General features: G+C 40.0%; 1 protein-coding gene across 1 annotated transcript in view; it reads right to left on the reverse strand.

Moving 5' to 3' along the window:
• Positions 1–3,779: 3,779 nt before the first annotated feature.
• Positions 3,780–21,603, reverse strand: part of lpgat1 (lysophosphatidylglycerol acyltransferase 1) — a 31,684-nt gene continuing 13,860 nt past the window's right edge. The window contains exons 5-8 of the mRNA XM_061754190.1: positions 17,970–18,249; positions 13,589–13,715; positions 6,733–6,839; positions 3,780–6,103 (exon numbers count right to left, since the gene is read on the reverse strand). Coding sequence (XP_061610174.1) covers positions 5,952–6,103; positions 6,733–6,839; positions 13,589–13,715; positions 17,970–18,249 — 666 coding nt within the window. The 3' untranslated portion in view covers positions 3,780–5,951. The remainder of the gene's footprint in view (positions 6,104–6,732; positions 6,840–13,588; positions 13,716–17,969; positions 18,250–21,603) is intronic.

Below are 21,603 nucleotides of genomic sequence, written 5' to 3' on the forward strand. Positions count from 1 at the left end.
TGATTGGTCGATTAACTGGACAGGAAGAGTCCTGATTGGTTAGAGATCGGCTGGGCGGGGTGACGTTGCCAGGCACCCGAGAACCGCGAGAGTAGCGCGGTAAACGCACCAGCTCTCCACTAGAGAGGGTTAGGCCAAATATTGATCCAGACCCAGGCTGCATTTAACATTTGAGTAACTGAAGTACAGTACAGTAATACTGTACGGAGCCCCCCTGGTGCCAAGGTATGAGAAAAATAAAATTCATTGATAATCTGTTCCCTCAGTTTAGTAAACTGTACCCTCAGTTTAGTAAACTGTACCCTCAGTTTAGTAATCCGTACCCTCAATTTAGTAATCTGTACCCTCAGTTTAGTAATCTGTACCCTTAGTTTAGTAAACTGTACCCTCAGTTTAGTAATCCGTTCCCTCAGTTTAGTAAACTGTACCCTCAGTTTAGTAATCTGTACCCTCAGTTTAGTAAACTCTACCCTCAATTTAGTAATCCGTACCCTCAGTTTAGCAAATGTCTGGGGCTCCGTATACCTACATATATCTGTCAAGTGAAGTTAATTCTATTTGTATGTTATATTCTTACTCGTGTGAATTCTGTGTATAAATTGTCATGTCGTGATATATACTACATCCCATTTTTTCAACTGAAAGGCAATATTGCTGTAGTTCGAGGGGGTTGATCATTATATAGCAGTACTAGCAGGACTGGCTACAATTAGCCTGCGTGTTTCCTAAACACAGTACTAAATTGAGGGTACGGATTACTAAACTGAGGGTACGGATTACTAAACTGAGGGTACAGTTTACTAAACTGAGGGTACAGTTTACTAAACTGAGGGTACAGATTACTAAACTGAGGGTACAGTTTACTAAACTGAGGGTACGGATTACTAAACTGAGGGTACGGATTACTAAACTGAGGGTACGGATTACTAAACTGAGGGTACGGTTTACTAAACTGAGGGAACAGATTATCAATGAATTTTATTTTTCTCATACCTTGGCACCAGGGGGGCTCCGTAATACTGTCCTAAAATTGCAAAACAAACAAAAAACTGACTAACATTTTAAGTAAACATACATTTTTCATGTTAAATTATGGAACCAATAATATATACCAAAAAGGCAATATTTCAAAGTCATAATGTATATTACACTTTAAAAATAGATTGTTAAAAATTCACCGTTGGCTTGAAAAAAATCATTGCACATTGCTGATGGCCGCAATATTCTGACAAAAAATAATATATTCATTAGAATTGTTATATATTCTTCTACTCGATTGAAGATCATTTAAATATCTATTTAATCATAAAGAAAATGTATAAATATAAAAAATATATAAAAATAACCGCTTCATACAACAAAGAGCATGTATGAACGTATGCTCGATATATTTATATTTGTTAGCTTTTTGTGTTGTTTTTGGGCGTGGCCTCTTGAAAAGCAATTTCGGCCCTCTGTACGTTCCACAGACTGACAATAAACTCATGCCATAGAATAGTCAGTTCCCTTTGTCGCGTCACTTACATTTGCTCAAATGATTCATTTATTTGCCCCCCCCCGGCGGGTCGCGACACTTCATAACCGACATCACTCACACCGCAGGGAAGGAGAGCATCCGGGGCCAGATCTGTCAGTCTGGCTCTGCAAAGGTCACTCCTGCAGAGCACTGGAGGACTGTGGGATGTCATCGTATAGTTGTAGTTGAGTGAGTACAGGCTGCTTGGGGCAAGAAGAAAACAGGCAGCTTGAAAACAACAAAGACGCCTCTCTCATGGAGGACAGGAGTCTAGAGGGACTTCATACAGCCCCGCCTCACCTGCATGGCACACAATAACCATGAAGGAAAATTGTTTTATGTTCAGATCAAACTCTATCAAACTGAGGCAATTTAAAAAATGAAATGCCAATTTGTATGAGTATGTGTTGTCACATCAAAATTCTGACCTCGATACCATGGCAAATAAGTTTAGTAAAAGCAGTGGAATGACAAAAAAAAAGGGCACTTTAAATTCTTAGTATTTTTATTAATTCAAAATAGCACAGTAGAGGAGATTAAAAAAATTACTATATACACCCCTTATTTTCATAATCTGTCGCACTGTTTGGAGTTTGCATGTTCTCCCCGTGCCTGCATGGGTTTTCTCCGGGCAATCCGGTTTCCTCCCACATCCCAAAAACATGCATGGTAGGTTGATATAAAACTCAAAATTGCCTGTAGGTGTGAATGTGAGTGCGAGTGGTTGCTTGTTTGTATGTGCCCTGCGATTGGCTGGCAACCAGTTCAGGGTGTACCCTGCCTCCTGCCCGATGATAGCTGGGCTAGGCTCCAGGACGCCCGCGATCCTAGTGAGGAGAAGCGGCTCAGAAAAAGGATGGATGGATATATATATATATATATATATATATATAAAATTTGATTATGTTGAACTTGGTCAGGTGGATTCACCCACATTTATCTGCAATGCTGACATGTTTCATTACTCAAAAACAACGAGAGTTTTGCCATCATATCGTTATCTTCAGTGCCGTGAGAAACACTGCGGTTCGCTTTTTCTTCCTGCTCTTTTTGAATGTGCACTATGCTTTCTACAGCGAGAAACTCCTAACGGGTCTGAGAGGGTCGGACAAAGTGCGATTTGCATTCAGGTGCTGTGCTTGACCAGCTGGTTTAATTTCACAGAGCATTACATTTTGCAAACGCAGACAGTCTTATATTGCATGTTTCTCAAATTCTAAGTGGAGTTCTGGTAGGCTGAAATATATTATTATTATTATTTTAATCAGACTGGAGTTGGAGTTGTTCTCCATAAACTCTTCACAAGGTTGTCATGGACATTGCACTTTTAACAGACTAACATGTGCCTGCTTGTTTCTCACCATGCAGAAAATCTAAAGGTGACTGACATATGGTTCCCAAAACAACCGTGAGGCTTTCACAGGCATCCTGCCATCCTATTCTCTTGATACTATATTGGGGGGTGGGGCGTGGGGGTGGGTGAGACACTGGAGGTTGCAGTATTTAGGCCAGTCTACTTCTTCACTGCAGCAGTTTGACATAGTGGATATATAGACTGGTACTTTATTGGTCCTGTGAGGGGTACAGCAATGCTTTAGTGCTTACTGCCACAAGGAACGCTATCATTGTTGTAGGACCCACCAAACCATGATATTGAGTAGCCTCCGGCCCCATACCTGTGAAATGGTTCATTGTAAGTGTCTTTGCAGAACACAGACAGGACACTTTCCTCTGGTGACGAGTTTGTCTGTAACATGATTTTTTTGTGTTCATATTTAATCTCTGATGTGGGGCTCACTTTTTACAGATTTGATCTTTGCATTTGCATTGACCGCTTGAGGAATGAGGCTTCCCAGAGTGGAGTCACCACACTTGGCACCATCCGCTGGGATGCACTTAATAGACTTAGTTTGTCCTACTTGTCATCAAAATCAAACAAGTGAGGCAAGTTGACATTAAAATTGATGGTCATGAACACAGCATTTGGAAATAAGCAGCTGACAATAAGATAGCAGAAATTCAATCAATAAACCTTGAATGATACAAAAACAGTAGTGCCACAACTAGCATCAATTCATCCATCACTTTACATTGTGATACCTTTTAAAATAAAAATTTTAAGTAACCATCAGTGGATTATAAACAAACATAAAAATGATAGAAAAAAGAGTGGAGTTGAATTTGTATCAGTGAGAATAATTGTATCAAACATCATTCAATCCCACTCAGTTAAAAGAGCATTAAGGACAAGCAGAACAAGGTGTTAACGATCTTTGATGTTTTATTCCAGCACAAGCTTTTGTGTTGTAAAATGGCTGTGTAACTAGGAATTTAAAGGAGAAGTACAAAATGGGGAAATTACAGGCAATTCTAGTATCATTTGTTTTAATCCCTATTGTGTTTATTTCCTAAAACCACACCTAGGAAAACATCACTTCCCCTGCTTTCTTTGGAAACATGGTTGGAAAAAAAAATCTGATAAGGGCCAGTGAATGACACAGATTTCAAAATGTTTCACCAGCTAAATTAGGTAGCACTTTTTTTTTTTTTTTTTTTTTTTTTGCATTTTACACAGTTTCTACAAACAGTGACAAAGAACAGGTGTCAGCAACCACTAAAAATTTTTATGCCAGTAATGGATGCCGCACCTCTAAGAATTCTCTAAATAAAAGCAAATTAAAAAAAAGGGATCTCGGAATTAAAATAATTTTTTTTTTTGCCATAGCGTGCCCCCTGTCCTCGCTGGCCCAATTTAAGCCCAACCTCTCCGGAACTATTTGCGCTAACACATCATGTTTTTCCTTAGGTAAAAACCATCACTGGGGAATGTAATCTTCTTGATCAGGGTTTCCCAAAAACTGAGTCTTCAGTTTTATTTGGGTTGCCGATTGTCAGAGTAAAATGTAAGCATAAAAAAAATTAACATCCAATACGAACACCATTTCTTGGCATTGGGTGTTTGTTGTAATATATTTCTGTATGTTGGGCTCTTTACCGTTAGTTTTATGTTGGCATTATGACAATTAATGATATATTTTATTTTTTAGTCCATTTTCGTACCAAAGGAAGTAAATTTAGGGCTTGAGCTGACAAATGTTTTAGGAAACCCTGTCCTAAGGTATCTGCAAAAGCTTAGAACAAAAACAGGGTTCACACTGGATCTTTATGACCGAATATGTTTGGGATGACATCGGGCTCGGATAGCATTACCAAGAACTTCCTGCTCGGGAACAGGAAAATAAAATAAAAACACAGCAGTGTACCAATGAGAAGAAAACATAAAATTGTGGTTTTCTTCTTCTTCTTTAAAAAAAAAAGAAAAAAAGAAAAGAGAATTATTCACAGACAGGTGACAGACATTGCGTTTCGAGGTTTGTTATCTACACAGGATTTTGTGTCATTTAAAATGAAAAAAATAAGGAATTGTCTCCACTTTCTGACGTCACACGGTAACAACAAAGCACACAAGAGGGAAAAAGTTCAATAAAAAAGGGGCTGGAGGGCACCCATACTTCATCACTTCATCTTACTGTATCGATGCCTACACTTCTTAAAGCCAAAGTGAACGGTCTTATTTTTTTGAATGCCATGGAAAGCACTCAGCACAAACAATTTTGTTCCCTTGTGTTTGTGGACAACACTGAGCGTATGGCTTAAATAATTGTAAAACTATGCCGTTTGATGCGGGGATGAAAAAAAAAAAAAGAGAGTCCAAGCCTTCTCAGTCCATCTTGTTGTGCTGTGTGTGCACGTATGTATATGAGCAAACAGGAGTCCACACAAGTTGCTTTTCAAGTGATCTGCATGTTCCCACTCAAGTTTGACGGCATTTAACCTGGAGCGGGTTCGCCAGTGTAAACAGTCCAGATGACAATGAAAAGATAAATGTGCTGGCTGTCGTTGTGGGGATGCGTGGGCTAAAAAGAAAAACAAAACACACACGCACACAAAAAAAACATATATAGGCAGCTACCATTCAGGAATATATCCTGGGACAGGGAGCAGTTTGGATCCTTAGTGCAATGTGGGCCAAGGGAGAGGGGGAGCAGAGAGTCCACACAGCTGCTTCGAGATGTCCGCTGGGCGTCACAAAGAGGGCAGGGTAAAGGGCGGACTTGATGCTTCTACTCTCACAGTATTCACAGACGCACACGTCCATACACACTCCATGAAACTACAACGGTCCTTGGTCCTGAGCCTCTTGAATGTATGACTGTGTGAAGGCCTATGTGTAAACATCAACATGAGCGCCATGATGTGTGAGATCATGTGTAGTGTCAGGGCTGTAATTCTGTTTGTCTACACGTCGTATACATATTTTTTTGTTGCCCCCCGTCTTTAGTCTCGCCACGCAAATCGCAAATGTACATTCATCCATTGCATGACACCGGCGGATCCCGAGAGGCGCTTTTTCCTGCTCGCCTCGTTGGCGTACTCAAAACATACCGCAGTAGAGGTGCCGCAAGAGGCTGTACCACATGTAGCCGGAGACGAACGCGAACGACTGAATAACGCACAGCCACAGAGGGTCCAGGGTCATTTGTCGGGAGACCGCTTCCTTCTGGCCCTCGGGAGGCGGGAACGCTCCTGTTGAGAAGGACACAAGGAGCGCCAGTGTGAGAAGTGATGCATTCTTAGGCTGCAAGTTAGCATTGCTAGCTGCGTGAACTCCACATACACTCACTTCTATATAAGAAGAGATACATCAAAAAGTGTCCCAATACGAATTTAATCAAAAAAAAAAAAATGTGCCTCTACTCACACAAAACTGCCATCATGCACAGTGTCAACAAATGCACCAAAGGATTAAATCTGGGTTGGTATTCTTCTTTGGCCATTTTTTAAAGGCTTTTTTCAGCTATTATCAAAAGCTACATTGCCTTTCAATTTAGCGAACAGGGCTTAACATTGCATACATTTTGATTTCTTTGGCGGCAATCTGGTCTATTGTTAATCTTTGTCAAGGCACAATTTTGTTTCAGCTCTCAATAGGTCCGCTGCACACCAAGCAACGCAAGTGAAAGCGACTGAGCTGTGCGGGGTTGTGCAACTAGTTTTCATGAGTGGCCTATCGTCGGCCAGCAGTTCCATTGTGATCCGAAATTTGAATCGCAGGTGATTCAAAAAATATTTATGTGTGTACCATACCTTAGATTACACAAGTCTACCTAATGTTAGAACTAAAGTATAAATGCATCAAAATAAAGCAAACAAACCTGTGTCATAGAAGTGGGCCAGCAAGTCCTCTTTCTCCACAAACCTCTGATACAGCCAGTCCGTCAGAGCTTGCTCCTCTACAGGAACCTCTTTAATGGGGTACATCCTGATGGAAGACACACAAAAGAGAACTGTGAACAGATCTGGCGTAGAACCTAGTCAATTTAAAACAAGAGTCTATTAAAAGCTGTCTGGATGTAGCTTGGACTTGTTTGGGAAAGTCATTAGCAGAGTGTCACAGGCGGATTGTGATGCTACTCACATTAGCTTGTTCGAGTGTGTTTTGTAATGCAGCCAGTGAGGGTATGTGTAATATTAAACCATGAAAGTCTAGCCACACGGGGGCCTCAGTGGGCTAGCGTTTGCACAGCCCCTGGTCACCTTCAAATAGAGGTTACAGTCTCCTCCCTCAGAGGAGCATTTCCTCTGCACTCAGCGCTACTTTAATATTCCTGACCATTTAACATTCATTGTAAAAGGACATCTGGGCAGAGGATCTGGAAGAGAGAGGCAACGGGCTATACGGACGGTATTGATCCCCTTTAACATGTATTGATTGGTTCAACCATTTATACCGGGGTACAAGTCTTTCTACCGCAGTTAAGAAAAAAAATAAGATGAGTTGGTTTCTTAATGTCTGCTGAGATAAGACGGTTATGACTGTTGACCCAAGAAGAAGAATCTTGAGTCTGAGTTAGTGCACGTTTGGTAGCTACTAAATTCATGCTATATGCATGAGTAACCAAATGTAAAAATCTTACGAAATGTGGACATGAATCATTGCTGTACGTGTGAAGAATTAAAAATTCTCGCATTATGTACTTTGTGCAACTAAGCATTTTAGAGGGTTAGGTTAAACTAGTGTTTCTCAACTTTTATTGAGCCAAGGCAACCATTTTACATAAAATAAAAATAAAAATCTTACAGCACACCAAACAAAGCATCCCAAAAAGTATGAAAATGTACTAATGACAATATCATCTTAATTTAGTTACAAATTTAATTACTAAGTGGGAATCCTGGGCCTGTTCAATTGACCATAAAGCCGATACAGTTGCAGGAAGTCATGGCTTATTCTGTTATATGAATGGCAACAGGTGGATACACAGGTTTATTGTATATTCTGCCATCTAATGGAAGAGCATTTCATTGCTCTGCCAGTCACAATTTGTCACTGGCATAGATAGATTAATACAGATATATTCAAAATTAAATCAGTAATTTTGGACAAAATAAGTGAAATTGGATAATTTCCAGCACCGCTGATGATCATAGCACCCTCGTTGGGAATTGCTGGGTTAGACAAACAATCGGATGTCACAAAAAGATCTCTGGTCAAGCTGATCAATCAAAAATAAATAGTTGATTAATCAATAATAGCCATTTAACGAAAAAAAAAAGTGGTAGCAGCAGCAAAATCCTCTTGCTGCAGCTGCTGTCACAAAAGCCCAGTAGGGCAGATGGACAGTAAATACTGAATCAGTAAGCTGAATTCTAATGAGCATTAGAGGGAAAGGTTTGACCTGCTTGTGGTGCAGTTCAGAGGACAATAATCTGATTCTGGTAACTTCAAATTATGGTTACGACCATTTCAAAAGGTAGTTTACAGGTGATCAGTTCATCGAGTACAGACACTGAAATGTGCCTCATTCAATTAAGCAGTATCCTGCACACAACCATATACTTTTGCAGCTCAGATATTTCACAATGGTTTGCTTAAGAACTAAAGTGAAGCACGTGATTCAAAGAGACGCAAGCATTCATGCACAAAACTACAGCCGATTTTGAAAAAGCTTGAACACCAGCTCAGTCAGCAGATAGTCCAAACTAAATCCATTTGTCACCATAAAAAAGTACTCGTGCTGGAAAAGTGTGATGACGATCATAGGAGCCAAAAAAATATATAGCATTGTGCTTTATAAAAAAAAACAACATACAGAAAAAAGGTAAATAAATAGAATGCCAAGAATTAAACAGTTTGCCTATCACAATTTCATGCTTCATTGCCCATTGACATTGTGTTACTTGTGTGCGCACATTGGCCAACAGGGGGCAGTATAACACAGACATTCATAAGAAACGAAGCCAGTTAAGGGACTCAGGAAGCTAAGTAATATTAGCCGTTTTGTGCAGAAGATAAATATGTCTGTGCATATTGTTAAATTGTCTGTCTCCATGTGTTGCTCCACTGTTTGTGTTGAAATATCTGTTGTTTAAAGGATTCTAACGTGTTTTGATTAAATACACAACGTGTAATTCTCTTTGGTTCATGTTTAAACTTCATCAGAGAATAGCAACAAAAAAATTCAAATTTTTTTTCACTATCTGCTACTTGTGCCACCATTTAGCATTCATAACTCAAACATTTGGTCGCACCTCAAGGCAAAAAAATAAATAAATAAATAAATAAATAAATCAGAGAGACGGCTCACATGTAAAATTCCTTGGTCGGGTCACTCGCAAGTTGACATACAGGGTTTAACATTGTCTTAGTTTGTATGACAAAAGTGACAAATTGCGACGTATTGTTTGGGGGGACACTTAAACATGTAATGATGCTGACAGTCTGACTCTGGAACAGATTATTTCAGTTTCCTTCATTTACTATTGATTTTTTTTTTTTAAAGAAATAATCACAGTTGGATTCGCAATGGAGGTTGACCAGAGGCCTGGAACAGATTGCGGTTGACCTTTATGATTTAGTATATAAATTACAGTATTTAATCCAATTCTGTTGGCTATTGGCAGAGGTGGTTTTACAGATGCTTTTATTTATTACACATAAGAACTATACTGGAGACCTAACATTTTTCGTGTGAACTGGGTGATACATTGACTTTTGTAAGTAACATCATTATGCTGGTTGTTTTGGGGCCGAAGTAAGGTAACAGATGTTACACTACTTGTGTTGACCCACATGATTACAGGGTGAATCATAAGTGTTTGCTTGTCCATATCTATTGCATTCCATTTTCGCCATTTTGCTTCTTCACATTTCTTATTCTCAAGATATTGCTTCTGTTCCCAACTGAGCTAGGAATCAAATTAAATTTTGAACATGTCACGCAAAGTATACCCACTTTTACAGTAAAGAGGCAATCATGATTTAGGGACTGGACATGACAGATGTAAAAGGGCTCAGCTGAAGGAAACAGCTTAGTGAACTACTAACATGTTGTAACTTAAGATCTTGCAATTGCCATAAGGACGCATTGAAACTGCACTAGTTAAGCTACTACACAATTATTCCTTCACTGTGTGTCTATAGAGCATGAACACTTTGTCACTGTGACCAGATGTATCTGACCCGATGCCTGGGAATGAAGTTAATGACTGCCTAGTTTGGGTGCGTCTTATCAGTGCAGAGGTCATGAGTAAAGAACTAAATAGTCATTGTCACGTGTGGTCATGAACATTATGCTACGTAAACAGTTGCTTGTCGAACTGTCAATGCAAACTGCTAGTTGTTGGGGTAAAAGTTCAAGGTCAAGATACATTTACATGAATACAGGATAGACAGAACTCAATTAACACAAAATTAGAGTTAGGGTTAACCTTTTTGTGTAGTGGCTTCATATAAAGATTATACTTAGCTCACATTCTTCTAATATTGTTATTGTTAACTTAAATCATACTGCACCGAGCAGACAGGACAGAAATGTGTGCACTGTAGTCTGATTGCAGTCATTATACTCAAAAGGTATGACGTATTGATTGTGGCAGCGCTACAGCCAAGTCAATCCAAGTAGGAAATACAGCGTGTTCTACATATAAGCCCCACAGACAGCACAGTTCAATTTTTTGCAGGAGGAAGAAAAATCATCTAAAGACAGCTTTAGAAAATAGTACAAGTGCAAGCTCAACAATTCAGCATGCGTCCAGTGTCTTGTCATAAACAGACAGCCAGGTGAGCAGCTTTAAAGCACCTATGTGATGACCTGGCAAAACACGGACTCCATAAATCATGTCACCTCACAGCTATTTTCCAAGAGCAGCTTTCAGAAAAGCAGACGGTAGCATTCAACAAGGAAGAAGGAGCCATTCAAAAAAAGGCAACATCTTCAACACCTACGATTGCCCTTGCTTTGCCCATGTACACCCACCTAACTCTCCCATGTGACATTCAGTAGGTTTAGAATCCGTGAAACTGAGATTATATGGTGGGAGGGCATGAGGCAAAGGCAGGGTGACGACTGGTAGCTAGGTCAGGAAAAAGGAGGTAGAGGGATTAAAAAAAAAAATGTGCGGAGCACAGATTCATCTACAATATTACAATGCTCAGATGCCTGTTTAGAGAGAGACTCAACCCAAGTAATCTGATAGTTCAAAAAAACCTCTCACATAGAAACAGGCTGGAGCAGGTGGATTCTAGGCCCTTGAATCACCACAACCAAGCTTGAATGATTACACTACACAACATTAATTATGATCCATTGATGCTTCTAATCTACAGTATACCAATAATCCCAGTCATGTCACAAAGGAAACTGATATCAAGCATTCAGTGCTTCATTAGACAAAAGGCACAGGAAGAAGTCAGTGTTGATGGAATAATGTAATAAAGGAAGCTATAAAATGGAGGGATGGCAAGGAAGAACAATGTTCCACCCACTTCTGACATGAGTGCAATGTTTATGATAGAAAGACTAACCGTTTTAATCCTACTCTAAATGTGTTTAAACCCACACGCTCGGATGCATAAAAATAAGGAGCCCCCACAGCAAGTGGGTGATTTACTTGGCAGGGCTACCACTCAGAACAGACAGTGACTGAGGTCTTTCCTGCTGCTTTTTCTGAGAGAACCAACTTTTAGCTCAAGTGAAAAATGTACAACCACTGTAATATGAAACATAGTTCTCATCAGAGTATGATAGTCACTCCTCTTGGTTTTTGGCTTCAATGCTTGTCATTAAAAAACATTTTTGTTTGAGAGGGGGACTGCTGTAAACTTAACAAAAGACAGTGTTATATTCCAGAGATGACAAAGGGTTTGTCCTTTTTCCGCACTGAAAAACATCCTGTTAAAAGATGTCCTCAGACTGCTCAAACAATGGAAAACCTAATATTTACCCTCCGAACAATTCAACCAGTGGTCAGACCTTATTCATTCCTGTACCAAATATTCACTTTAAGTTATTTTTGGTATTTTCAATGTGGTTGAAATTGTCAACTGCGCATCTGAACACTTCTGCTTGGTGGAAATGTGGCATTCCAAAGTGCATCAGACAACTCACCCACGTTTAGTTGATCAGCAGGCACATTAATCCTCTTCTCTGTGTACCTGTACCAGCCTGGGTCTAAATAGTTTATGACTGCTGTGGTTGGAACTGTGTGTGTGTGTGTGTGTGTGTGTGCGCGCGTGTGTGTGTGTGCAGATTGTCTGATTAGAGGGTCTCAGGGGTAGGAGTAGGACTGGAATCTCTGACCCTCTTATTACAGACTTAATGAGCCCTTGGCCTTAGTCCAAATTGGTGGACAAAAACCTCTGGAGAGGGATCAGCAAGCCAAGACCCATAAATCATCTTTTACTTTGCCCACTTACACCCGGCACAGTGAAGTGTTCACAGCATCGTGAGGGTCAACATGACTTCTACCATCCGCTATAATCTACCACTTGGATACTGTGCACAGTAAAAACACATTTACCTTGAACAGGGTGATGCAATAAAGCTAATCCAGATGCACCTTTATCATATCCTCAAGTGAATGGATAACTAGAAGGAGACCTTAAGGACAGCGAGAGGACATTTTCTCTGCCAAGAGCAGCCATATTATTAACAACAGCATTAAACGTCTTTACTTTGGTGGTCACAAACAAACCGCAGAGTGTGACGATATAGACCCATTTTTATCTTTTTTTTTTAACCCCCAAAGCAGCAACTAAAAATGCACTTCTTTTCTACAAAAGGTAAAGACACATTTATTTAAAAAAAAATCAGAATAATCTTGCAAAAAGCAAAAACTACAGCTGGTTTGAAATTGAACGATGGCTGCTTTACAATCGATTATTCTAATGGTTATCCCACTGATTATTTGTGTAATTGGATAAAAAATTATTTTGCGTTAACAAACAAGAATACCAATACCAAATATGCATGTGAGGTTTAGAATTACATGTTTTTATTGCGGTTTGTTCCATAATCTGATTGAAAGTGCACCGGCGGCTGTGTCTATCGATGACCATCTGTGAGGGCATTACAATATGTGCCAACTATTAGTGGTAAGCTATTTTAAAAGAACTGACGATGTTTATATTACCTTGTGCCACCAACCGTAGACGTGCTGTTGTGTTTCCAGTACATACACGTCTCCTTTTTAAGGATGAAAATGATGCCAAACGCTGGACATTCTGTGTGTGTTACGCACTCTTTTCTCCTGGTTTGACGTAATCACACCAACTTATTTCTAGGAGAGTCTGTAGTAACAGTTTGTTTGGAGAAATTGATCACTGTGACGCTTTGAGGAAGATATGGTGCCTTGACTTTTTTTGTAATCAAAATACCAGAGTTATTCAAATAATCATTGCAGCCCTAAATCCAAAACATCCTCTCAACTCTTTTCCACACAAACACAGAGGATGGAAAAAAAGGTCATCAAGGTGACAGAACAATGATGCCTTTACTCATCTAATAACATCTTTACCACTAGTGCGTTCTGCTGACTCACAAAGTATGAAAGGAAGTTGGTGGGGACTTCCTTCTGTAATCTTGAGCTATGAGTGGGTGTACTTAAATTCTCCCTCGATAGAAGTAAAAACCTTAGGAGAGTGACATTCACAGTCTCTAAGTCTATGTACCAACTTCATGTACGACTGTTTGTGCAGCTTTAAAGATCTGATTTTCTTTTAATACTTACCTGTAGTGAACATGTGTGACTGTCGCCGACCTGTATCCAAAAATCCATGTCTGGATGTCCATGGGCCGTGCTTTGGGATAAGCTATGGTCACGTCTATCACCCACTGCAGGCCTTTGCGCTTTTTGCCTAAAACAGAACGGACACAAACACCATAATGATGATGATTATAAACGAGCTAATATGAAAGATCTGCACAGTACTAGTGAATTTGCGTCACTGGTGGGGGGGGAAAAAAAAAAAAAAAAAAAAAAAAAAAAATGGTAGTAAGGTCCTAACTTGAGTAATATTGGCTGAGATAAACATTCATGAATTACATTTTCAATCAACATATTATAAATAACTGTCATACATTGTGTTAACTCCTTTTTTAATGTGTGAATCCAATTCTTTACATATTTCCAGTTACATATGACTGGCAAGACACCCGACCAAACGTCAAAATGGCAAGAATAAACGTAGCAGGTTGGAATGCTACAAGCCTAAGGGAAACTACAGCAATTGCCACGAGAATCAGATGTGTGTGTGAGGACTGATATAATGCACTCAATTCCTACCTGCCCAAGAGTGCAGCACCTTATCTCACAAACTGTTCTAATCAGAACAGATAGAAGGTAGAAAAACACTTAAAACACTTCATTTTTGCAAGTAACTATTGTAACTGCATCAAACTAGTCAATGTGTTGCTATTAAACAAGTAGTGGCATTGTTACAGGATGTATCCCTTTACTTTAGGCAGAGGTAGCAGGGTTCCCCTCTGCTGTCACAGACCAAACAAAGCAATTCCAAACATGTGGCAGAGCTGTCTTGGCAACTGACGCACAAGAATGAAAACAGAACAGTATTACTGTGTGGCTAGCTGGTGTTTTTCTTCAGCTATCTACAGACAAAAAAAAAAGTATGCCTTCTCAATTTTTCATTGGTGATTAAATAAAGTTTATTTTTTAATTCTTTTATGTTTTAAAGATATGACTGTGGTTAACTAGCTTTACATACAGACGGTTAAGAATGTTAAAACATTGCTTGTATGATTGATTAATACAAGTTTTCCGGTGGGACTGACTGATCATGAAATTGATTTGTTATTTCCTTGAGGATATTTTAGAACTTGAAACCAGCATTGCAGAACAAATACTGCTCAATTTTTAACATTGTCAGACTGGCATAATAAACTGATTCTGTGGCCTGAAATGTTTTACTGAGTCTGTCTAATGCAGTGTTGTTTTATAAAAACTGAAATGTTAAGCAGAATGTGACCACAGGACATATGGGTGAATGGTCTCATAAGAGAAGAGACACAGTTGTATATAAGTATAGGGTGTGATTTGAAATATGACTATATGACTAAGTCAAGTTTATTTGGATGGCACCAGCCATAGACAAGGCAATTCCATAGTGATATTTTGACAAAAGCATGTAACAGAAATGTTATGAAGACACTTGGGAACTGTTTTCCATCCATTCATTTTCTATAGCGCTTATACTCATTAAGGCCACGGTTGAGTTGGAGCCTATCTCAGCTGACTTTGGGCAAGAGGTTGGGTACACCCTGAACTCGTTCTCTGCCAATCGTAGGGCATATATAGACAAACTACCATTTACACTCCCGTTCACATCTATGGAGAATTTAGATTATGAAATGATGTATAATTTTTGGGGCTACACAGGATTTTATGGACTGTATACAAACCTGTGTTCACTGAGCATATGTGTCAAAGAATAAGAATGGCAAGCCAAAAACCAAGGCACATGTTGCTGGCTCATTTAGGCCAGAGATAAAGTGACTTGACGGGCATCCTTGGTATTGATGGGAACGGCTATAGCCATTACAGCGTGGGTAACTGGATCCTGAGCTTTGTCCTAGTGCGTGGAGAGGCAGCCACGGTCTTGTGTGTGCAGCGGGCCAAAGTACGAGGCTCTCAGCCAAGGCGTTGATACAGTGACAAACCCCTCTGTAATAAACGACAAAGGTGTGTCCTTCAGCAAACACTGCCAGGGAGACAAATGTAGTGGAAGGTACTTTGTTTGAAATTACACCACGAAAGTAGACTGAACACTCCCTAGAAGCATGCATATGATTGAGAGGGTCATTTGGTTTATCATGAACTGATGCATGCCATGAACTTTGCCTGAGTGCCCACTATCTTTTCTCCAACACATATCCTTTATCAGCGTTTTAAACCCAGGAGACACTGAATGGCCGTTACACAGTGGCACAAATATTTTCATCAAATCCTATTTTCTGTAAGTGGCCCATTTGTCTCTGAGTGAGTCAGCAAAAATATGGGCACCTCTGCAGAGCATCAGGGAGGGTCAGGGTGAGACGACGCTTGCACAAATGAACACACACAGAGGACATAGGGACATAGTACTCTTCAGGGTATATGTTTTTTTTTCTGTCTTTATGTTTAAATGTCATTAGCTACATTCAAGCGGAAGGACAAAGTCTCCAGCACCAATCTGCTTGCTGCGTCCAAAGAAGGCAGCTAAAACGAGAACATGCACATACAGCACGTGGCCAATTAAGCTATACATCTCCTTTGTTGTGACAATCTCTTCCTAAAGAGGGATGTACTGACAGTGGTTTGCATCAAGCCTCAAGCCTATAAGGCACACAGCTGAGTCACTTTTTTAACAATGCTGGCCAAAACAATCTTGAGACTAAAACAACAACATAACATCTTTCAAATAGATTTTTTTGCGTAAGAACTTGTTTTTATTTCCAGTTACCTGTGATAGCAAAGCAGTGAAGCAGTATTTACTGTAAACCTCTGTCCTGGTTGCTCAGTACAATATGGTCGATAATAACACAAATAAATACATACATTTAACCAAAAAAAAAGGACAGACTGTACACCAATCTGGCTCCTCTTCACTGCATGTCAAAGTTGAGGTTGAGAACATGTTTTATTCCCTTCATGTGCATCCATCCAAACCTATACCACCTATCTCATTTGGGTTTTGGGTGAGCTGGAGGCTACCCCAGCTGACTTTGGGCCAGAAGCGGGGTGTAATTGCAGGGCACACATTGACAAACAAGCGTTCACACCTTTGGAAAATCTACTCTTCAATGTACCAAACATACATGTTTTTGAATGTGGGAGGAATCTGGAGTCCCTAAAAACGCACATGCAAAAAATGACAGGAAAGCCATGTAATGGAGATCCGAACTTCGAATGTCAGAACTGTGTGGAAGACTTGCTATCCCGTAGGCCACTGTATTGGCCTCTTTTCATGTCTTTAACTTCAGTTAATTTACTTGTCCACTCGGATTGAAAAAACATGAACATTTTGCTTGAAACATTGCATGTGCTGTTAATAAAGGTTTAATGTTGCACACCATTTGACTCTGGAATGGATTATTTCTATTTCCATTATTTCCTATGGGGAAAAAATGGCCGGGAAAATATAAAATAAAAATAAAAAGGTCCATCTATTTTCATGCCCATCTTCAGTTTTGTTTTTTTTCTTCCCACAGCCTATCCCAGCACATTTTGTCTCAGTAGTGTCACCTGTCAATCAGTAGAATGTCATGAACTTATTTTCAGGAGAGCTAAGTGCTTCACACACATGCAAGAGAAGATACAGAAACCAATTCTTGCATTTTATTTACAGCACTTCATCGAAACTAATTACTGTATATAAATGAATGTGTTTCTGTTGAATAAAAGGTCCTCAATAAAAAACAATAAATCTATCCATTCATCCATTTTCTCTTGTACGTGTCCTTATTAGGTCGTGGTTGAGCTGGAGCCTATTCCAGCTGACTCTGGACAAGAGATGGGGTACGTCTTAGAAAGCTCACCAGTCAATTGCAAGGCACAAATAGGCAAACAACCATTCACACTGCCATTGCCAGTTTAGAGTCTTCAACTGACCTAACATGCATGTTCTTTGGAATGTGGCGCAGCTTCAAACCCAGAACCTCTCGACTGTGAGGTAGACATGCTAATCACCAAACCCCTTTATGCCAACATAACACAGCTTTAAAGAGAATTGGAGAAAATCCAAAAATACAAATGCATTTCAACCCTGACTCCTATGCAAAAAAGTAAAGACTGGCTGTGGCTGGTGTTTGGAACTGTCTTGAAGACAAATTAACCCTCAAATGTGGTTATGTGGAGGTATCTTCTTTCTCGTCGATTATTTTCAAGGTGTGTCTTTTAACAGAAAAATGACTAGCAAATAACCATAGAGCTTTCGTAGACGATGTCATTTCTGGCACTTCTGTATATGTCACTATTCAACTGTTAAATAGGAGTCACAGAGGACAGAAATCATGCAAATGCCCAATGCAATCCATAACAAATGCAACCGTTTACACAAGGTTGGTTCTCAATGAAATCAGGGTGGTATTAATATGCACATTTACGGGTTAGTTACCTGTCTGGTTGGTTGTCCCGCTCTCATTGCTCACACTGCCATTCTCATGCTGGGCTGATAGAGTTTTCAGGATGACGTGGGTGGCACCAAGGCGAGGCAGCGTGACGTGGGTCAAGTGGGGTAGAGAATGCTTTTTGGCAAACGTCTGGCTGGTTTCCCTCCGTTTGCGCAGGAAGCCGCCCTCGGGGAACAGCACTATCCACTTCCTGTCACGACTATGGTAATATTTGTCTAGGTGATCCTTCAAGTTGACCAGCTGCTTGTCTCGGTGCGCTTTACCCTAAAGGAAACAAATGCATGACTTGACACCCAAGAATGTTTGCTATGTTCCTTCTATCGGTCGTTTGATTTCTCTGGACGAACAGAGTTTCACCCAGGTTTGATTTTCTTTATGTATAAAAAATAAAAACAAAAAAAAGACCTTAAATAATTAATTAATTAAAAGGCCAATCTACTAGGATCAACTACAGGTTCGGGGGGGATAGGGACTGAGCCCTGCTGTGAATAGCCAAAAACAATGCGTAATTGAGGCCCACCCAAAAAGGGTTGTAATTGCCTATATTAATAGTCTGTACCATACCTATACCACAAACTATGATCCCAAAACACATAAATATGATTTCAAAGTCATCTTACAACATTACATTTAAAAATAAACAGCTTACAGATTACTTGATTATGGCGACCGATTCAGGGTGTGCCCCGCCTCCTGCCCGAAGATAGCTAGGATAGGCTCCAGCACTCCGGCAACCCTTGTGAGGATAAGCGGCTCAGAAAATGGATGGATGATTTTTGACGTAATGCACCTAAGGTGCACATGCGACAAAAGATCTTCCGTAACTTCCTCCATTAACAACCCAGGCTAAACTTGCAGTAGCTCCTACTTGACATACAAAGATCATAAAAAAACTAAACTTCTTTGACACCAATTACTACTCTTTTTGGTGCCATCATGTGGCACCGTAGGCCACTTCCAGTTAGAGCACAAAAATATGCAAAGACTCAGCACCAGTAAGTGATTTTTTTAGTAAATAGCCAAGGATAGGTTCCAGAGAAAAGTATGCAAATTTGTTCATGAACCGCGAAGAGGCAGGGATTCACTCTGTTGGGAAATTTAACCATCATCTAATATACTGTTCTGTTTTTTGTATTTAATACGAAGGGAAGGGGATAATCTTTCGGAGTGTTCTGAACTTCTGTTTCTATGCCAGTGTTGTATAGAGCGGAATCATGGTTCATGAACAAATTGTTACAGTGGATGTCTTTGTGAATGAAGCTCAATTTTTCATAGCTGATGTTTTTTTCCCCTTCTAAATCAACAGCGCCTCTGTTATTTGCAGCCAAGTTGGATCGGATCACGGTTGCACTCGCCTCAAACGTACCACGCCACGGTTTGTCTAGAGATGTACTGAATTTAACTGCTTTGTTTACTCCTGACCCAAAGACACTGTACCAATGTGGGAAATGAACTAGAGTTTGATCAAAACAGCATTAAGTGCGTTAGTGTGAATGCACACTGATAAGATATTTGTGTGAGCATACGAAGGAGCAAACTATAATAAAAAGTTAGTGGCAGCACTACTGCAGAGCACTCTGATCAGCAATAATGTCACGCCATGGATGTGAAAAATGACATTAGGGAGATTAGCGGTGACAGGAAGGAGAAGAGAGGATTGATCTCCAGTAAAGTACAGTTGGTCAAAAACCAATTTAAATGCATCAGAATACAGTCTTTTGACTGAGTTATACACTTGCGTGGCACACCAATCATGTACAACCCCAATTCCAATTAAGTTGGGACGTTGTTTTAAACCTAAATAAAAACAGAATACAATGATTTGCAAATCATGTTCAACCTATATTTAATTGAATACACTACAAAGACAAGATATTTAATGTTCAAACTGATCAAATTTATTGTTTTTAGCAAATAATCATTAACTTAGAATTTTATGGCTGCAACATGTTCCAAAAAAGCTGGGACAGGTGGCAAAAAAGACTGAGAAAGTTGAGGAATGCTCATCAAACACCTGTTTGGAACATCCTACAGGTGAACAGACTAAATGGGAACAGGTGGATGCCATGATGGGGTATAAAAGGAGCCCCCCTGAATTGCTCAGTCATTCACAAGCAAAGATGGGCCGAGGTTCACCTCTTTGTGAACAAGTGCGTGAGAAAATAGTAAAACATTTTAAGGACAATGTTCCTCAACGTACAATTGCAAGGAATTTGGGGATTTCATCCTCTACGGTCCATAATATCATGAAAAGGTTCAGAGAATCCGGAGAAATCACTGCATGTAAGCGGCAAGGCCGAAAACCAACATTGAATGCCCGTGACCTTTGATCCCTCAGGCGGCACTACATCACAAACCGACATTAATGTGTAAAGGATATCACCACGTGGGCTCAGGAACACTTCAGAAAACCAATGTCAGTAAATACAGTTTCGCGCTACATCCGTCAGTGCAACTTGAAACTCTACTATGCAACGCAAAAGCCATTTATCAACAACACCCAGAAACGCCGCCGGCTTCTCTGGGCCCGAGCTCATCTAAGATGGACTGATGCAAAGTGGAAAAGTGTTCTGTGGTCCGACGAGTCCACATTTCAAATTGTTTTTGGAAATTATCGCCATTGTGTCCTCTGGGCCATAGAGGGAAAGCACCATCCTGACTGTTATGGACGCAAAGTTCAAAAGCCAGCATCTGTGATGGTATGAGGCTGTGTTAGTGCCAATGGCATGGGTAACTCACACATCTGTGAAGGCACCATTAAAGTTGAGAAGTACATACAGGTTTTGGAGAAACATATGCTGCCATCCAAGCAACGTCTTTTTCAGGGACGCCCCTGCTTATTTTAGCAAGACAATGCCAAATCACATTCTGCACGTGTTACAACAGCGTGGCTTCGTAGTAAAAGAGTGTGGGTACTAGACTGCCTGCAGTCCAGACTTGTCTCCCATTAAAAATGTGTGGCGCATTATGAAGCGTAAAATACGACAACAGAGACCCCGGACTGTTGAACAGATGAAGCTGTACATCAAGCAAGAATGGGAAATAATTCCACCTACAAAGCTTCAACAATTAGTGTCCTCAGTCCCCAAACATTTATTGAATGTTGTTAAAAGAAAAAGTGATGTAACCTAGTGGTAAACATGACCCTGTCCCAGCTTTTTTGGAACGTGTTGCAGCCATAAAATTCCAAGTTAATGATTATTTGCTAAAAACAATAGTTTAGCAGTTTGAACATTACATATCTAGTCTTTGTAGTGTATTCAATTAAATATAGGTTGAACATGATTTGCAAATCATTGTATTCTGTTTTTATTTATGTTTAACACAACGTCCCAACTTCATTGGAATTGGGGTTGATGTGTTAGGGCTGGGGCAACTACTAAGTCCATTCACACTGGAACGTTAGGTGACACATGGACAAATATGCACTGGGCATGCAGGTCCTATGGCTAAAAATAAATTTTACTATGTAGACATTGAATTTGGTTGTAATTGTGTCTCCATGCAGTCCAAATATTATTATTATTATTATTAATATTGGCGGCACGGTGGGCAACTGGTTAGAGCATCAGCCTCACAGTTCTGAGGACCGGGGTTCAATCCCCGGCCCCGGCTGTG

The sequence above is a fragment of the Phyllopteryx taeniolatus genome, chromosome 18 (assembly GCF_024500385.1).
Source record: "Phyllopteryx taeniolatus isolate TA_2022b chromosome 18, UOR_Ptae_1.2, whole genome shotgun sequence".
Lineage (NCBI taxonomy): Eukaryota > Metazoa > Chordata > Actinopteri > Syngnathiformes > Syngnathidae > Phyllopteryx > Phyllopteryx taeniolatus.